The sequence below is a fragment of the Macadamia integrifolia genome, chromosome 9, assembly GCF_013358625.1.
Source record: "Macadamia integrifolia cultivar HAES 741 chromosome 9, SCU_Mint_v3, whole genome shotgun sequence".
In the NCBI taxonomy this organism is placed as follows: Eukaryota; Viridiplantae; Streptophyta; class Magnoliopsida; order Proteales; family Proteaceae; genus Macadamia; species Macadamia integrifolia.
In genome coordinates, this window is record NC_056565.1 from 34,573,825 (window position 1) to 34,591,156 (window position 17,332).

The 17,332-nt window shown below is 36.5% G+C and overlaps 1 protein-coding gene across 1 annotated transcript; it reads right to left on the reverse strand.

The window, feature by feature from the left end:
- Window positions 1–9,175: 9,175 nt before the first annotated feature.
- LOC122087910 lies at window positions 9,176–14,147 on the reverse strand. Its single transcript, XM_042657037.1, has 6 exons — window positions 13,155–14,147; window positions 12,836–13,056; window positions 12,236–12,458; window positions 11,625–11,710; window positions 10,472–10,563; window positions 9,176–9,954 (listed from the first exon to the last, which is right to left on the reverse strand). The coding sequence occupies exons 1-6, from the start codon at window positions 13,242–13,244 to the stop codon at window positions 9,671–9,673; spliced, it is 996 nt and encodes a 331-aa protein (XP_042512971.1). The 5' UTR covers window positions 13,245–14,147; the 3' UTR covers window positions 9,176–9,670.
- Window positions 14,148–17,332: the final 3,185 nt, after the last annotated feature.

The following is a 17,332-nucleotide window of genomic DNA, read 5'->3' on the forward strand; positions in this document are numbered from 1 at the left end:
TGGTACCTGTGAAATGGAAGATAGCGTACGATCACTTGATTTGTTTCTTTAGCTTAAAAACAGAGGACTCAGTCAGTCACATGTGCTAGTAGGTAGGGTAGGAAACCACACTGATCACCTATCTCATAAGCCAAAATTGTTCGCTCGTCACATCATCATAGAAAAAGCTACAACTTATTAAATAGTATTAAATAGTAGGACTAGACATAATTTGTTAATTCATAAATTTCATAACAGAAAAGTGAAGTGACCTCTTCTGAATTTCAGTTTTCTCAAAAACACACGAACCACATTTAATGATTGCCCCACTGTCAAATAATAGAAAAATATAATTATGGCCTGTTTGGAAGTCTAAACTCTAAAGAAAGAAAAATTTTTCTTGGCTTTTCCATTTTTCCTGATGTTTGGATGTGTTTTAACTAGAAAGAATATTTTTGTGTTCAAATTTGGAAGAGCTTTGGGATGGTCGCTATTTTCTTGCACTTTAAAAAATAATCTGATCAGATCTGTGAGAAAAAATTTATTTGGCGAGAAAATAGTGGAGAGGGGGATAAAGGGATTAAGGGATAGTAGATCTGCAATAGACAGGGGAGAGTGAGTGAAAAACAGTAAATATCGAGAGCAGAGGGAGATGGATTGAGAGAAACAGAGAAGGAAGAGAAAATAGCAAAGTTCGGGGAGAGGGACTGAGAGAAATAGAGGGGGTTTTGAGAGAATGAGAAGAAGATTCCTGAATTTTTAGATTGAATTTTTTTAAACAGTGGAATGATTCATGAATTTTTTTTTTTGAAGGGTTTGTAAATAATCTCGAAAATGAATAACTTGGTCAGAAAATTTCCAACTTCAAAATTTTGGTCTTTACAAATAATTCGGGAATCAAATAATTCCAATAACAAATTTCAATAAAAAAATTTAAGAGAATGAACCTTTTATTTGTTCCCAAATTTTAGAACATTATTAACCCGAATGTAATTTTTTACAATTGAAAATGGAATTAATAACACTGATTATTCTTTTTGTAAATTATTATAGAATCAAAATTATAATTACTGCATAGGATCTAGGAGGAGGGGCGAGGATAGAGGGTGGGGGAAGAAGGGTCAAAAGCTCAACCCCTCCTTGGATTTTAGTTAGACCTCCGCTGGCTAGCTGCCACTACTGCGGTAGAAGCAGATCCCCTTCAGAATGCCTTTAAAATGTACATAATTGAGGTTGTGATTTGAATAATCTTTATTATTCACCCCTAAAACTAAATAAAGAAAGAAAAGTATATTTGAAAGTATTTGGAATCATTAGTGAATGTTTTGAAATTAAGGTTGCGATTTGAATAATCTTTGGAATGAATTATTGACCTAGAATGCATACCAATGCAACCTTAGAGAGGGTTGGCCAAGGAATGGGACAAACACCTGACAATTCCCTAGACTTGCGCTGGACCACTACGCAGATTACTCCCTCAAACCCCATTGCACTTGAAGCGCATCCCCATCAGCATGCCTTTCAAATGGACAGAATTGAGATCTAAAATTCTATTCACACTTGTTCTACATCAATGAGATTACACGTGGTAAACTTGTTCTACTCTTCCTTTTTCCCTTCACTTCTTTTGGACTTCTTGAACTAGATTTTTTTTGTTTTTGCTAGGTCCATGGAACTATGGATTGGTAGTGTGGAATCTTGGCCAAAAGCTAGGGCCGACTCTAATAGTATGCCCGTCCCAAGATCAATAATTCAATCTCATGCTAAAAGATAAAAACGATTGTTCATCCTCCTGGACCATTGCTTGTTCCTCGTGAATCAATGGAAGATGTAACAATTGATGAATACCACATACCTAAGAAATCTTGTGTTTCATAAATGCTTGGGCAATAGGTCAAGATGGTCTAATAATGCATAGGAATTTTTTTCAGAGGGATTTTCCGACAATGGTTTTGACATCTAAGGACATGACTTCCAACTTATTCCATTTTGATGGACATCAAACACCTGTCTTCTTATTTCCTTTCCTGTTCTTTCACCCATATTTCTAGGGAGAATAACAGCATGGGTGATGCGGACCTGCACAACACAGATTAGAGGCTAGCCCAGAGAGAGCTCCGGGACCAGGCTCCGATGCCCAAGTTAGGCCTAGACATTTTTTTTTTTGTTAACCAAGGTGTCTGAACGAGCTTACGCACACCTCGATTAATCCTCGGGGAGATTAGCACAGCAACCCACCGTCATGATCTTCACTTAAATCACAGATGCACAGATGAGGAATCGAACCTGAGACCGTGCGTCTAATCCACACAATCCCCAGTTTCCCCTAACCATCTGGGCAACCCATGGGTGGGTACAAAATAAATAAGAAAACACACACACACACACTCACACAATGCGTACGACAGGGTTTGATTCCATGACCTCCCCCTGGGTGCCGGCTCCACAAGCCGAAGCTATCACCACTAGGCTATCCTAGTGTTCGTAGGCCTAGACATTTCCATTCTTATGGGTATACACTCGATTGAGAGTCTTACCTAAAACCCTGGCTGAGTGCTCCTTATATAGATGGCTCAAGTCCTTCTCATTGGTTGAGGGTCTTTGGCACACCGACATGGGTCCTCTTTTTATTGGAGAGATCGTCCTTTGTCGTGGCTGAGCTGGCTAGGCCTATAATGGTTAACTCAACCTAGGTTGTTTGTCATAACGGCTAACTTGACCATGGTAAGGTCCTATAACTGCTAACCTGACCATGGTGAGGTTCTGCAACGGTTAACTTGACCTTAGTGGGTCAAGGAGTTAGATAACCGCCAAACCTTGGTTAGTTATCTTAATCATAGCTTAAGTTGGTCATCAGTGTGGGGACTCCACGTGCGAGTAGGTCATAAGGTCAGGGTCCTTCTTGTTGGTTGGAGAGGTCTTCTCATGCTCATACTAATGAGGTCGGGGTAGAGCCTCCCGACCATTGACCGATCAACAGATATATGATATATCATATGCCCCCCACTCTCTCAAGCTCCTAGCATAGGAGATCGGGGGAGTAGCACTTGACCTTAGTTAGCCACCTTGGTTGGTCGGAAACCTCTATCGTTGCCCATGGGGGTTGGCTCGTGCTTGTGCCCATGGTCATACTAATGAGGTCAGCAGTAGGGCCTCCTGACCATTGACCGGTCAACGGATATGTGGTATATCACCCGGAAAGCCCTATCCTTAGAACACAAGATAGATTGGCCCATTTCCACTTCTTGGATCTCTAATTTATGTAAGTCAGACTCCTTGCGATTGTTACACATTAACACATAGACCGGTTTCTACCGAAAAAAAACTTATCCCATTTTGATCTGGCCATAGAGTTTGTTCTACTGTGCAATTGGGACTAATTGTGGTTGGGCTAGTTCTTGCACAATTGGTGCATTGTTTCAATTGTGCCCATCCAAATGGAATGTTATCTAGTGATTTAGACATGAACGAGATCTAAGACCTAATGGTGTCAAGAGCGAAGCCTCTGCTCATTGTTCCAATTTACTGTCTTCATGTCTCCATAGTAATTAGGAGAATCTAAAAACAGTACTAATAGCTATTTTATGAACTATATTGACTACATCTCTATGAGGAAATGCTATAGCAAGAAATCTACATTGCTGAAACATAAATAAAGCCTCCAACAAGATATCCTTATAAATCAAGACTTAAGTTGGTTTGAAAGATTTCCTTTTGAGTTAGTAGTTCCTTTCCTTCTATGCTAAGAGATCATATGTTGTATTTGTGTGTCCATTCAATCTAATAAATTTAATAATTATTTTGCGCCATATTATTGAACGTATGTTCATCTCTAAGTTTATATCTTTAATTGTTCACAACCAAAGACAGAATTGGACATTCTATTCGTATAGTTGTTGCATTGTGTGCTGTTAAGAATAATGATTCTAAAAAATTGGTGAGTATACATATATATGTATATCAAACTAGATCGCTTAAGTGACTTGAATGGATTACTCTTAATTTTTTTAGGAACAACATTTTTAACAATAGTTTATAATTGGTTCATAAACCAAAGAAGTCCTTATCATTGCGGTTGAATATTTTGGATTTGGGTGTTCTAATTGTTGATCAAATAGACTATATGTCAGTGCATTGGGTGTGTGATATTTAAGTGTAAATAGAAAATCGAGATGCTTAATAAGGAATCCGCTTCTACTTGTTCAGACATCTCCTGAGACGAAGTAGAATCGAAGATCAAACATAAATGTCACTATCTAAACCTCGTCTTCTTCCATTATTTCGCCAGATGCCAATCGAATATGGTCAGCAAAGACAAAGATGGAACTCTAAGGTGTGGAGAGAGTTGCAGATGTTGAAAGTCTCAGATGAGTGGGCTCAGAAGCTCCGAAGCCTTTCTTTCAGGCTATGTTTGGTTGTAAGGGGAACTAAATGGAAGTGAAATTTTCATACTTAAAAAAGAAATATATGTAATCATTACCCGTGTGACTTTAACACTAACTTCATATCATTCCATATTTGGTTACAAAATTTCACTTTACTTTGCATCCAAAACCCTTTGCTATTACTATTATGGTTAAAATAATTAAGTAGTTCATACAATCATATGGGGTAATGATTATAAATATTTCTTTTTTAAAGTATGAAAATTTCACTTCTCTCGCCTTTAAATTTCCATTGCAACCAAATGAAGCCTCAAGGGAAACTAGGTTAGATGGGCTGTGAACAATGGGCTCTGGCACTTCAACTATAGCCGATGAAATAGATAGATCAGACTTAATGAGCAGTGGGCTGGGCCCATATAGTATAATTTTAGAAACTTTAGTTAAGGCGAAGGAATCCTGGGCCTGGGGCCTTATCGCCCAACATACCTGCAGGCCCCGGCCAGTGCCTGGATGTGGGCCTCTCCCTGAGAAGAAGTAGAACAATTGGCCTCAGCTTCCAAGGATAAACTGGCCCAACTGTAGAGCTCAGCCCAATAGATGGAAGGGCCTCAGAAGTCGCAATACTGGGCCCAAGAGTACTGGGCCTTGTTCCCTGGGCTAACTTGCAGTGTCCATTTTGCGAATGTTCTTCAGCTCCACCTAGAGAGGCTAAGACCCACCAGAGCTTGGCAGCCCACCCAAACTCTCCAATTTGCCTAGGAACTTAAGGATTGAGGTCCTCTACAGCATAAACCCAGATGTCTCCCAAACGGTCAGTCTTGACAAAGTTTTAATGCATAGGACCCCTATTTGACTTACTCAGGGTTAGGGTAGGCTTTGTTTTGTCCAACAACAGTATTGGGCTGATTCTGGCCCAAAATTCAGAGCCTAGGAAACAATAACCAGTCAATTCCCAAAGGTCATACGACCAGACTTGCACCTGCTCACCCTATAAATAAAATTTTATTTTTTAAAATAACAAAAATATATTGTTAAATCAAGATTTCTAATATTCTTGATTCATGCCTCATGACCGACATACTTCAATCATTTATGATGATTCCTCCAAACATGCACAAGCTAATTGCCAAATGCTATTCACAAAATAAATAAATAAATAAAAATAAAAATTTCTCTTTCATTATGAAATCCACCATGGTAAATAGAAGTCATATGATCAATAAATTGTCCTAAAATTCAAACGCTTAACAAGTGTCAACGTGTCCACTTCATGATAGTGAAAATTCACTGAACTCTTTGAAAGGGTGACACGCGGCGATGTTTTGGAGCAGAGTCATGATCTTTTGTTCAAGCTAATAAATCTATGAACATATCCACTCTTTGACTAATTTTTCGATAACAGAATGAATGAGTATATATTTTCAAACATAACTTAAGCTCCTTAAAGTTCCAAACATGATAAGGTTGGTTAGTCTTCATGGGTATTTGGTCATGAGATATATGGGTATGAGATTCTTGTCTGGATAAGATGAGGATGATGATCATGATTCATGGGGTATATATATATATATATATATATAAAAGGCCACATAATATGGCTGCCTCTCCTTTAGGTCAAAGTGGATAAATATGTTAAGTTGTACTTATCTTAAGAGACAAAAGCAAATCATCTTCTTCTTATGTAAAGACACTTTTAGAGGTAGAAAGTGGAGCTTATCTTGTACCATAACAGGCAAACAGTGATGAAAGAGGCCTCAAATGTCAATGGAAGTGAAAGTGTTAATGACTCATACAATGAGTGGCTTTGTATTATTATCTCTTCGTTTATAGGATATTAATTCCTCATTTTAGTGGCTTCTTTGTGTCCTTCGCATATGTGGCCACCATTAAGAGGGAATTAAGATGATATAGCAAATGGGATGACTCAGTGGATTTCCAATTCCATTAATTATGAATTAATTTTTTTTTGGTTTGAGAAGGGGTGTTTTAAAGTTTAAACATGGACTTGTCACATAAAATACCAACAAATGGAAGATTGGAACTATTTGTCATTTTCCCATTTGGATTAGACATTTGACACGAGTATTGAGATATTGATTTGAGTCGAGAACAATCTCTCTATGAAATGGGGTTACCCCTGGCACGAATATTGAGATATTGATTTGAGTCTAGAACAATCTCTTTGTGACGTAGGATTGCAGGGGTAAGGTTGTGTATATTATGACATTTCGTAGATTCCACTAGCGAGAACTTGCATTTAGTACATCTTTTATTATTATTATTATTAATATATTAATTAATGTGATCAAAACTAACAAACTCTAATTTTCAATAGAAGGCCAAATTTACTATCAATTATTATGGAGAATTTTTTCTCATACATATAATTAATGGTATAGAATTAAGAAAAATAGCCACAAAATAGAATAAACCAAATTTTATTGATTGTGATAAGGAGTTAATGAAAATACAGACTTTATGTGGAAAAGCAATTAGAAAAAAAAATGCCCATCAAGATCTCAACCTAATGGGGAAGCCAATCAAAGAGAACATAAATTAAATGAAAAAAACTTTTCTAGAACATGGTACTATTTCCCTCTTATACGAGATTCTTTATTATCTGTCCTCTTTGATCATATGAGTCCTATATGAATGATTTCATTATTTGTACCACCATTATTGTTGCATACACGTATTCATTCCCACATCGGTGTTATCACTTATCAGGAACCCCCTCTCATTAAAGAAACAGACTCCCAAAACAACCATAGTTGGCAGGTTCACATTAGATATTTTGTCAAGATATTTATTGGAAAAACTACATGAACTAAAACTGCAGGCATTAGATTTATAGAACATGAGAAGATAGGTGGTCGATAATTACACTGATGACATATACCACCCATTCTCCCCCATTTATTGAGTAAGGTCTCAATTTCTCTTACACATGGTTGACCCTCTAATTAGACTTAGAGAAGAGTATTTTGAACCTTCAACTATAGGAACTACAGCGATTGATGACATTCATTCTCTTAGAGTCCAATCGTACTGCAAAACCATCATGGGTGAAGAGATTATTTCTTCCTCTATGGCAAAGAAAACTAATATTAAATTAAGACACAATCTAAGATCAATCTTAAGACAGTGAGGTTAATGTGTGTGTGTGTGAGAGAGAGAGAGAGAGAGACTTGGGATGAACAGTGTTGTTGAGAAGTACACTTTTCAAGTAGGTTCAGTTTTGGCACAAGAGAGATAGCACCACCAAATGAGGAAACCATTTGGGCAGGGCCCAATTTAAATAGCACCAATTAATCCATCAAGAGAAGGGATGTTGGTGCCTACATCCAAGTGCCAACGCCTGTCTGAGATGATCGTTTTTTGCACCAACAAAGACATCTTGTCCTTTCTCCATTTATATTGCAGCGACGTAGGTGGATGATGATTTGGAGTTTGCTACAAGATGTTGCTTATGACTATTTTAGAGTTGGAAAATCAAGTTTTTTTTTTTTGGTGTAGGAAGTCTTGTATTTCGTCACAGATGAATCTAAAGAGTATCAGGGTGCAGGCGCCTCGATAGGCAGGACAACGGTCCCTATCTCCATTGATAGTGAAGTAAGATCTCATCATCTTACCGAGGATGTAGGCAATCTTGTCAAACCTTGTAAATCTATGTGCATTGTTTGTTCTTATTTTTCCATTATCTTTTGCATTGTTTTAAGGTTGCATTTCTACAATTTCGACTTGGGTAAATCATCTTAGTCAATTAAAAAAATGACATCTGATCAAGAGTCTTGAAGATTTACTCAGGTTTAAAAAAATGATAATACTGAATCCAAGTCAATTCGAGTTTTTATTGATTCAGTATTTTTACTTTATACTCAGAGTCATGTCAAACTCATTGATTCTCGATTTTTTCATAAACTAAATGAAACCCTAGAATTTTTGTTCATTATCTTCAGTATTAATTATTAAAACATTTTTTCCCCTCTTCTATGAACAATCATAGTCTCAATTCATCCTCACAAGAGAGAGAGAGAGAGAAGAATGACTCGCCCAACCAGGTTTGACTTTAGTCAAGTAAAAAAAATCTGATTTTCCAACTATGCTTTATTCCATATAACTACATGCAAGAATAGACTCTTATCAAGGAAAAACATTGGTGATTCTTTAGAGTTTTCATAATCCGTGGGATATGTATGATTCTTTAATTGTATTGAAAAAGCATTTTTTAGACATCAAACAATAGGATGTGGGGATTGATAATGATATTTATTATTTTAGGAATCCAATCAAAGTGTTAAATCATATTAAATAGGAAAAATTATTCCCTCTTCACTCTAGGCGCAAGAAAAATTAAGCCAAAATGTTAATACTCGATGCTCTAAGATTTCATTTTCTTCGAAAGTAAAGAAATTTTAAGTCATTGAGCATAGCTTACCTTTTTCTTTGTCTGAGTAGAAAGGTTTCTCTATACAATCTAAATACCGATCACATGTAGTTCTAACGGTAATCAAATTTTGTTCATATTTTTTCCATATAAATCATCTAAGAATAGTTTAGAAAAAACTTTAAGCATTTATTTTGACATGTGAAAAAATCAGATTAATTAAAAATATCGAACATGAGAAACGATTATATAATAGATAAAAAAAAATTGGGTTATGCTAACTTCACATGAAGATGAGATCTTAGGGTGAGATTTGGAGTGGAGGGGAATAAATTGAAGTGTGTGGCTCATAGAATTTGAGATTAGCATTTCTATCTTAGTTCAATAAATAAAAAATAAAAACTAAAAGAAGAATAAAAATTAATTGATACACAAATGCAAGAGTCATATTCATGTAGTAGGGAATGAAATTCCCTTTCTTCTCTTGAACCAAGAAGGCATCTCTGTCTTTTTCCATAGGCTTCACCAATTAAGAACATCTTAGGGAGCCCCATAGGCCTCTCTCTCTCTCTCTCTCAACCTCAAATCTACTCAAATCAACTCACAATCTTGGGGAAAAGTAAGAACATATGCCCTCAAAGACCAAACACTAAAAAAAGAGGAAAAGAGACCACCCAATTAGAATATACCCTCCAATCAAATCACAGCCGAAGTGGGGCCCAAAGTGGATCCCATAACTCCAAAAAAGACGAGAATCAACAGCCATCAAAAAGCAAATCAACCGCAGAGTAGTCGTCCATTTTGTTTTGTTTTGTATTTTCCTTAGTAAAGTTAAAAGTTGGGGTCGGAGTAGTTTGAACCAGAAAGGGAAAAGGCTTTGTTGGTGATGTTAATTGACATATATATATACTTGATCGGTTCATCCATGGCGATTCCTTGTGAAATAGCTGAAGTCATGGTGTTGCACTCTTAGCTGCTTTAGCCACGAATCTGCAGCACTCAACATTGACATCAACCTCTCTTGGTCCCGACCACTTCCTCCACCACCACCACCAGCCTCAGCCTCAGCCTCAGCCTCACTGCTTGAGACCCACACATTGCCTTGCATCTTATAAGTGGCTAGCCCAAAGGGAGGGAGAGCAATGCCTTCCCTTTCCTTTCGCTTTCTTTTGGAGCTTCCCATCTCTTCTTCTGGTTCCATATCTACATTTTGACATTGACAACTTAATGATGTTAACATCCATTGATATTTGATTCACTCTTTCACACTTCAATTCCTAGGCTTGGTTTTATTAACAAATGAGCTGAGCATACATGAATGATAAATGAGATATTGATGTAGGAATAAGTGTGAAAGCATGGACAATGCTAGTCATCCTATCATGTGCATGCATGATGCATATATTTAATGTCAGAAAATGATTCCAACACGTCGGTGTACTATCACTTTCTTGCAATTTTATTTCATTTTATTTTATTTATTTATTTATTTTTTTTTCCCCTCCAGACCATATGGGTTCTATGTGAATGACACCATTCTTCACAACGCTATTCGTATAGCGTGGGGGGAGACCCTCCCCCACCACCCATACTCACACAGTGCCATTGTGGGGAACCCTTATGGCCAATCTGAACAGTCCATAACGAATCCATTTCCAAGGACTCTTGGTATTATGTAATGAAGAAAAAAAAAATCATAAGAGAATCCATGGAAGCATACCTTGGAAGGAAGATGAAAGAGTGTGGTAGGTGAGGAAACATGCGGACAGATCCTTCACGGTTCTTCCAGTGGGAATGTGATAGATTGGGTACCTAAAGCACATACAAGACTTCATCAGCTTTGCTTAATTTGTCTCTCAACTCTCAAGAACAAACAAATAGGGAAAACTTAGTTATATTGAAAGTTTGTTAAAAAAAAAAAAAAGTTGTAACATCACTTTTAAAAATATTACATAGTTCTTATGTCAACGAAAATAAAATCATGTTATTTCACATGTGTACCTGGGAAAAAATCTACAAGACAATGAAAATGACATAATAATAAATCACTTTTGAATTATTTTAAAAATATATTTTTTTATATCAATGACTTAAAAAATATTTTAAGAATGGGGGCAAAGAAAAAAAGGTTTTTAACTTGTCAGTTCACCACTTTGATCACAACAAGATGCACCCAAAAAATTAACATGAACAATGCTCATGTATGATGGGATGCTTAGAGCTGGTTTACAAGTCATGGATGATGTTGGCCCTTCTGTAAGCATTTAAACAAAATCTTAAGAGGTATTTGGTGGTAGGGTCCCCACATTTTATGGGTAGGTCCCTCTTATAAATAATGGGCAAGGATAAGATGATGATCTACTCCATCTGATCTCTAAAGTCACATCTGAACAATTCAGCATATATTTATCCTACAAGACATGAGAGCCATGAAAAGTTCATTTTATCAACAGGATTAATTGTATGGTAGGTGAGACCCATCATCCATAACACAATGGTTTGGTATTTTGCATTGGATGATTCTCTTTCACACCATAGTAGAATAGGGCCACCTGCACCCCCAAAAAAAATTAAAGAATAGGGCCACCTAAGGGCATCTTTGGGTTTGATTTGGTGAAGGCCATTATCTTTATATAGGTCCCCAAATTATTTCTATTCTCATGAATGGGTTCCAAATACATGTCATAAAGTTATGACCTTTTTATAGGAACAAGAACCAACTTCTATTTTTCTGTAGTATACTACTAGGTCCTTCCAAAAACTGCTTTTGATGAGATCAAACCATCTTTTATATCCATGTGTATGTGTTTAAAATATAAAGAGAGAGAGAGAGAGAGAGAGAGAGAGAGAGAGAGAGAGAGAGAGAGAGAGACCAAGCAACTGCCATCCAACTGGCTGGGGAAAGATCAACACTCCTCAAAGTCATTAGTCCAGGATATCTTCTTGCCAATCCATTGATCTGTAAAACAAATAAAAAAAAATGGACAACAACCCAGAAGGATTAGGTGATCATTTGAAAGGAAATGGTCAAGCCAATGCTTGTTTTACCAGAAACAACTGAGATTTCATTTTGGTTTATTAGCATCATTCTTTTCCCAGAAGACAAGTAAAATTCATTTAACATATTCAACCCAAAAAAAAATAATTATTTAAGAAAGGTACTATTGACAGCAACATCACATATTTTTAGGATAAACTTGAGAGGGAAAGAAGTGAATTTCCAGAAGAAATAAAATAGAGTAACAGAGAATAAAGTGAAGCAATAATGTGAGAAAAGAATTAGAAGGTTTTTTTTTTTTTTTTTTTTCCCATTTCAAAAGTCAAAAAGCTCTATCAGATCAGCTGAAAGGATTCTAACTAATCCAGAAGATCCAAAATCAGCTTACAACATAATAATATTTTACTGTTCCTGGAAATACTTAGAGCATTTTAACGCTTGAATTAGGGTTCATGGGGGAAAAATAAATCAATAAATAAAAAGCACCTTATCCATGAGAGGAACTCTTCCATAAGGAGCAGATCGTTCAAAGTACTGAAAGTAAAGATAACCCAACCGATCATTAAGATGCCAAAGGGTTTCTCTCTCAAAACCACATTCCTCAGAGGAATTTCCATCCCATCTCCACATCTTCTCACTCTCACTTTCATCACTGCAAGAGTCACTGAAAGAACACCTAGTTTCACAATCCCCTGCTTCAGACTCTTCCCTGAAAATAAGCATTAGAACATCATATTTATTTGCAGAGGAACACATCTTTTTTATTTCTATATTCAAATCAGTTACAGTTGATCCTTCCCTTTTCACTAATATTCAAAATTAAAGCATAACCCACAATCCTAACCATTATGATAGAGTCGTAGAACTCAATTGAAATTAAAATAAATACAGAAACTAGTTCAGATGTGCAGTTCATGAATCATCAATTCTGATATGAACTGTGAGGAACAAAGGAAGGAGAAAGGTCTACAAAGTGAACAGATGATGCTGGAACTTGAAGCATTGTTCATGAATCATCAATTGCAAAGTTTTGGTTGAAACAGATGATGATCTTAATCCAAACCATAAAATTGAATGAGGGCTTACCGGAACCGGGTTAAGGTTGCATTGCTTGTGAAAATCTGAATTGCAGAGAGATAAGGAACATAATATTGAACAACAGTTTCTTCATTGTTCAAAATTATTGGAGTTCCTGCACCATAAGCGCTCCATTCACCATAACAACTCCAGAGATCTTCCAATGTGAAATACTCAACTGTGTCTCTTTCCCAAGGATGCCAAAGCTTATTAAGGGTTTTCATGGCCGTCTGCAAAACAAGAAAAAAAACAAAAAACCCAGAAAACATAACGATTTCATTCTCTGTAACAGACAAGGAAACAATTGAAATAAACAAATCAAACAAACCTTCGGTAGAAATTGTGACCGGACGATTGGAGTTGTACATTCTAGAAAGCATTCGAGGTTCGATTGAGTTGGCCCTCTTTCAAAAATCATTGTGTGTGTGTGTGTGAGAGAGAGAGAGAGACAGAGAGAGAGAGAGAGAGAGAGAGAGAGAAGAAGAAGAAGAAGAAGAAAGAGATTTCCCAGCACCCACCTCCTCCCCCCACCCACGAAGCAGAGGTAGAGAGAAGATTAAGAAAAAAAAAAAGAGGATTTCTATATATTGATCTTTGGAGAGCTATATATAAAGGTGATGAGATGAGAAGAAATCGGTCCACGCGATTTCTATTTTTTGTTATTTTGGACAGCGAATTGTAAAGGGATAATCAGCAAAGTTCCTGAAAATAGGGAAAATAAAAGTAACTCTTTTAAGGTCTGAGTCGAATGAAATCCCTATAAAAACTGAGATTGTAGAAACCCAAATTCCCGAGATATTATGAACCCTGAGAATCCGTCAAAATTTTCCCAACAAATCCAATCCCTTTAAAGACGACAACAACTCTTTCCTCTTAATCCAATTTTTCCGATCACCGGAAAATCTGCTTTTTTCTGGTTGAATGGTCCTAATCTGATTACAGGGAAGATGAGGAAGCACCTGTTGAAGAAAACCCAGAAAAAAAAAACAAAAAAAAAAAACTGAACTTAAAAATGAAAACTTGCAGAGAACTCTAAGATTTCCAAACTGCTTTAAGCACGATTCAAGAAATGGAAATGCCTTTCTTTCTACGAAGGGGAGGAGATTCAGGGTCCGTACTTCAAGTTGAATCAAACCCACTAAGCGAATGTAGTAAAGAGCAGATTTTTGAGCCCGAAAACGACAGTCATTTACAAAATTAAAAAAAAAAAAATAAGAACACCATCAATAACGATGCGATATGGTCCTTTTATAACCCAAAATTTAACATATCCTGTTACGGAAAAAACAAGATAAAAAATCTTTCTTTTTTAATATGGGAAAAACGAGAAAGTAATCTCAAAACTTAAGAAGAAGCAAAACCACCCAGAATTCCAGATGTTTATAATTCTTCAAATTTGCTTTTTGCAGATTAAGATAATCAAGAACTGAAAAAGTCAAATCTGATGAATTTCCTATTTTTTTAATTTTAATTTTGTGTTACTCTTCTCCTGATAACCCCACAGAAACGAAAGGGAATGGGATTGGGGGAACCCATGGTTTCCGCGTAAGTCTCTTTTATCTTTAATTTTAGATTTTCAGGAATAATATAAAGAATTGAAACGACCCCATACGTTGAAAATAACAAATCAGAGTAGCAGAAAAGTGGGACCTTTGACTGTTCTTCCTGGTTTTTCCAAATGTTATTGGGATTTGGTCCTTTGGAGTTGGAAAGCTGAAGGACTTAGTCCATCAATTCATCCATGGCTTGTTCAGAAACTACTCCATCAAAGGATGGTCCCACCCTCTAAACAAAGGTACCCAAATTAAAAGTAAAGGAAAGAAAGCTTAAGGTTTTGCTAACAGAGTTGATTATCTTCAAAAAATCCGGTGGGCATTACAAGATTTTAATTCACACTGGAATGCCTGTAAGCTCCTTCCGTTATTTACGCAAATTTAGAGTTACATCAGACCACGCAAGAGTCCTGTTACTCTTATCTTTATGATCAAGACAATAACAGTAACAGTGGATTTCAATCCAAAAAAGAATTAATGGGGAGAGTTTTTTGCCAGGGATTGAGGCTGCACCAGCATGGGGACAATGGGAATGCACATGACATTAACAGGGAGGGATTTGAGGGATTTGGCTCCTCTGTGGCGCAACATAGTGTTCAGTGTGCATCTTAACGCCTAGAATTGCCTTGGGCTGCGTGTGATCGCCTTGGGCTCCGTGCTAAGGTGTTTATGGCCGTTAAATATGTGTTGGACACTATGTTGCGCCACAGAGGAGCTCAATCCAAATTTGAGCCTCTCATTAGGGTGAACGGATCAAGTTCACGTACACCCTCATTGGGAGTGGGGATGGGCATAGGTGTTTCGCCCCATCTTGAGTCTAGGCACTAGGGGTGGGGGAATTTGGCTGCTATCGGTTCCTGCTGCCCCTAGTAGCAACTGGGAAAATAGAATCCCTAAGGGTAGGTTGGAAAATACCACACTAGACTGCCAAGTTTCATTCAGGCATTGGGGTAACATTCCCGGACATAGTTCTTTTTTTCAGAACTATGTAAGTGTATGGAGGTAGGCACTATAAAAAGTGACTACTTCGATGTGACTAGGATTTTGTAGATGAGTAGATTAATTCTAATGTCTCTAGTTGACAAATTTTTTATGGTAGAAAGATAATGTCAGGAAGGTATATATGACTGAATTTGAGCTTGCAATTTAAAATGTAACTCATCAGAGGATTTTCTCGATATCCAATGCTAGGAATTGCCAAATCACCCTTTCACTTGGCACAACTAGATGTTTGGTCCGTTAATCCCTATAGCAAACACATTGTTTAGGAAATTTTGTATTATTAAATAGAACAGTACTATTTATCCATAGTGTGTAGGTTAGCAGTAAGGGTTAGGACTAAATAACTTATTGTTAATGTTCAGACGATGTTTATTGTTGGTTTCGTAATAAATATTTAGTTCTTTTTATCCAAAAGAATAAATAAATAAAGGATTGAGTTTTCCTAAGGCCACGAATGAATTTGGTGAATGGATTCAATCCATCGCAACCATGGGGTCATATTTAGACCGTTCTATCATTCAGCCACTGGTGAAGGAAAACTCCATCCATAAAAGATAAACCCTTCTTCAATATTTCATAAGCAATGAATTAACCAATTCACCTATTTTCATTCCTAGGATATCCATTTGTCCATTTTGCGTACATCTTATACGATAAGTTTCAATGTAAACAAAGTTTGCTGGTGATGGAACTGTGGAGTCAAAACCTAGAGAAATTTATATTCTTAGCTAAGGTTAAATGGCCAATTAGACTCTTGCTCCTCTCTTGAAAAGTATGAAAAGAGAGAGAGAGAGAGAGAGAGAGAGAGAGAGATAGGAGGGGCGCGGGGGGGGGGGGGGGGGGGGGGGGAGGTTTTGAACCTACTCCATAATTCCATCTAATGATGTGAATTTGAAACTAAAATCGTTTATCGAAATCGAACCAAGTCATTTACAACGAAATCACAAAACATTTAGTAAATGGTTTGGTTCTGATTTTAAGTATAAGACTGATTAATTAAATGGGTTGGATCGGTTTTAACCATTTAACCCATTGGTTTCAAATCGAATTGATATCGTAAAAATCGAACCATTTAAATCGTCAAAACCGATCCAATTAACCCGTATAACGATTAAATATTTAGTTGTTTTAACAAAACATAATGGTTTAATTTATGAAAGAATTAAGGACCATAGAGGATGTCCAACAATCTATATAATAATTTACTCCTATTATGTAGTTATGTAGTTAAATCCTTGCTTGTTTAAAGTCTCATTTAATTTGATACAAGATTGAAGCATTTATCAACAAGAGCAAATTTTAATAAGCATGCAAATAAACTAGCAAACCGATTACTAACCATTTAGAAATCCTATGGAATAAATCGCGATCAAAACCATTTAAAATCGTAAAATCGACACCCTTTAAAAATCGTGGAATCGAAACTGTTTATTAAACGGTTGTGGTTTCAGAAAGTGCAACCGTTTAGTAAATGGTGCGATTTTGATTTCAAGCAAATAAATGTAAACCGAAACAAACCGCATCGTATACACCAAAATCAAATCGATTAACACCCTTAAATTTCCATCACTTATTTATCTCTCTCACATTGACATTGGTCCATCATCATTGTAGATGAGTAGGGTTCAATGATATAAGAAATGGAGAAAATGGTGCATCTTTGTGTAACTAAAGTGGTGAACTAAGAAATCATTTCCATCTTTTAATTTTTTCTTGTCTTATTCTCAATGGTTACTTATTACATAATTAAAAAATGAGTTTCAAAAAAATAAAAGATCCAAATAGGTCATACTGGTGAGTAGAGCTAGAACACCAAAACTCAGCATGTAGTTGGTTACTTGGTTAATTTTTTGAGTAACTGATTATCACCCTACTCCCAAAAGGGGAAAAATAGAAAGACGAGTTGACATAAGGCCAATTAAATGGATCCTTCATTTTTCAATGGTTTAAA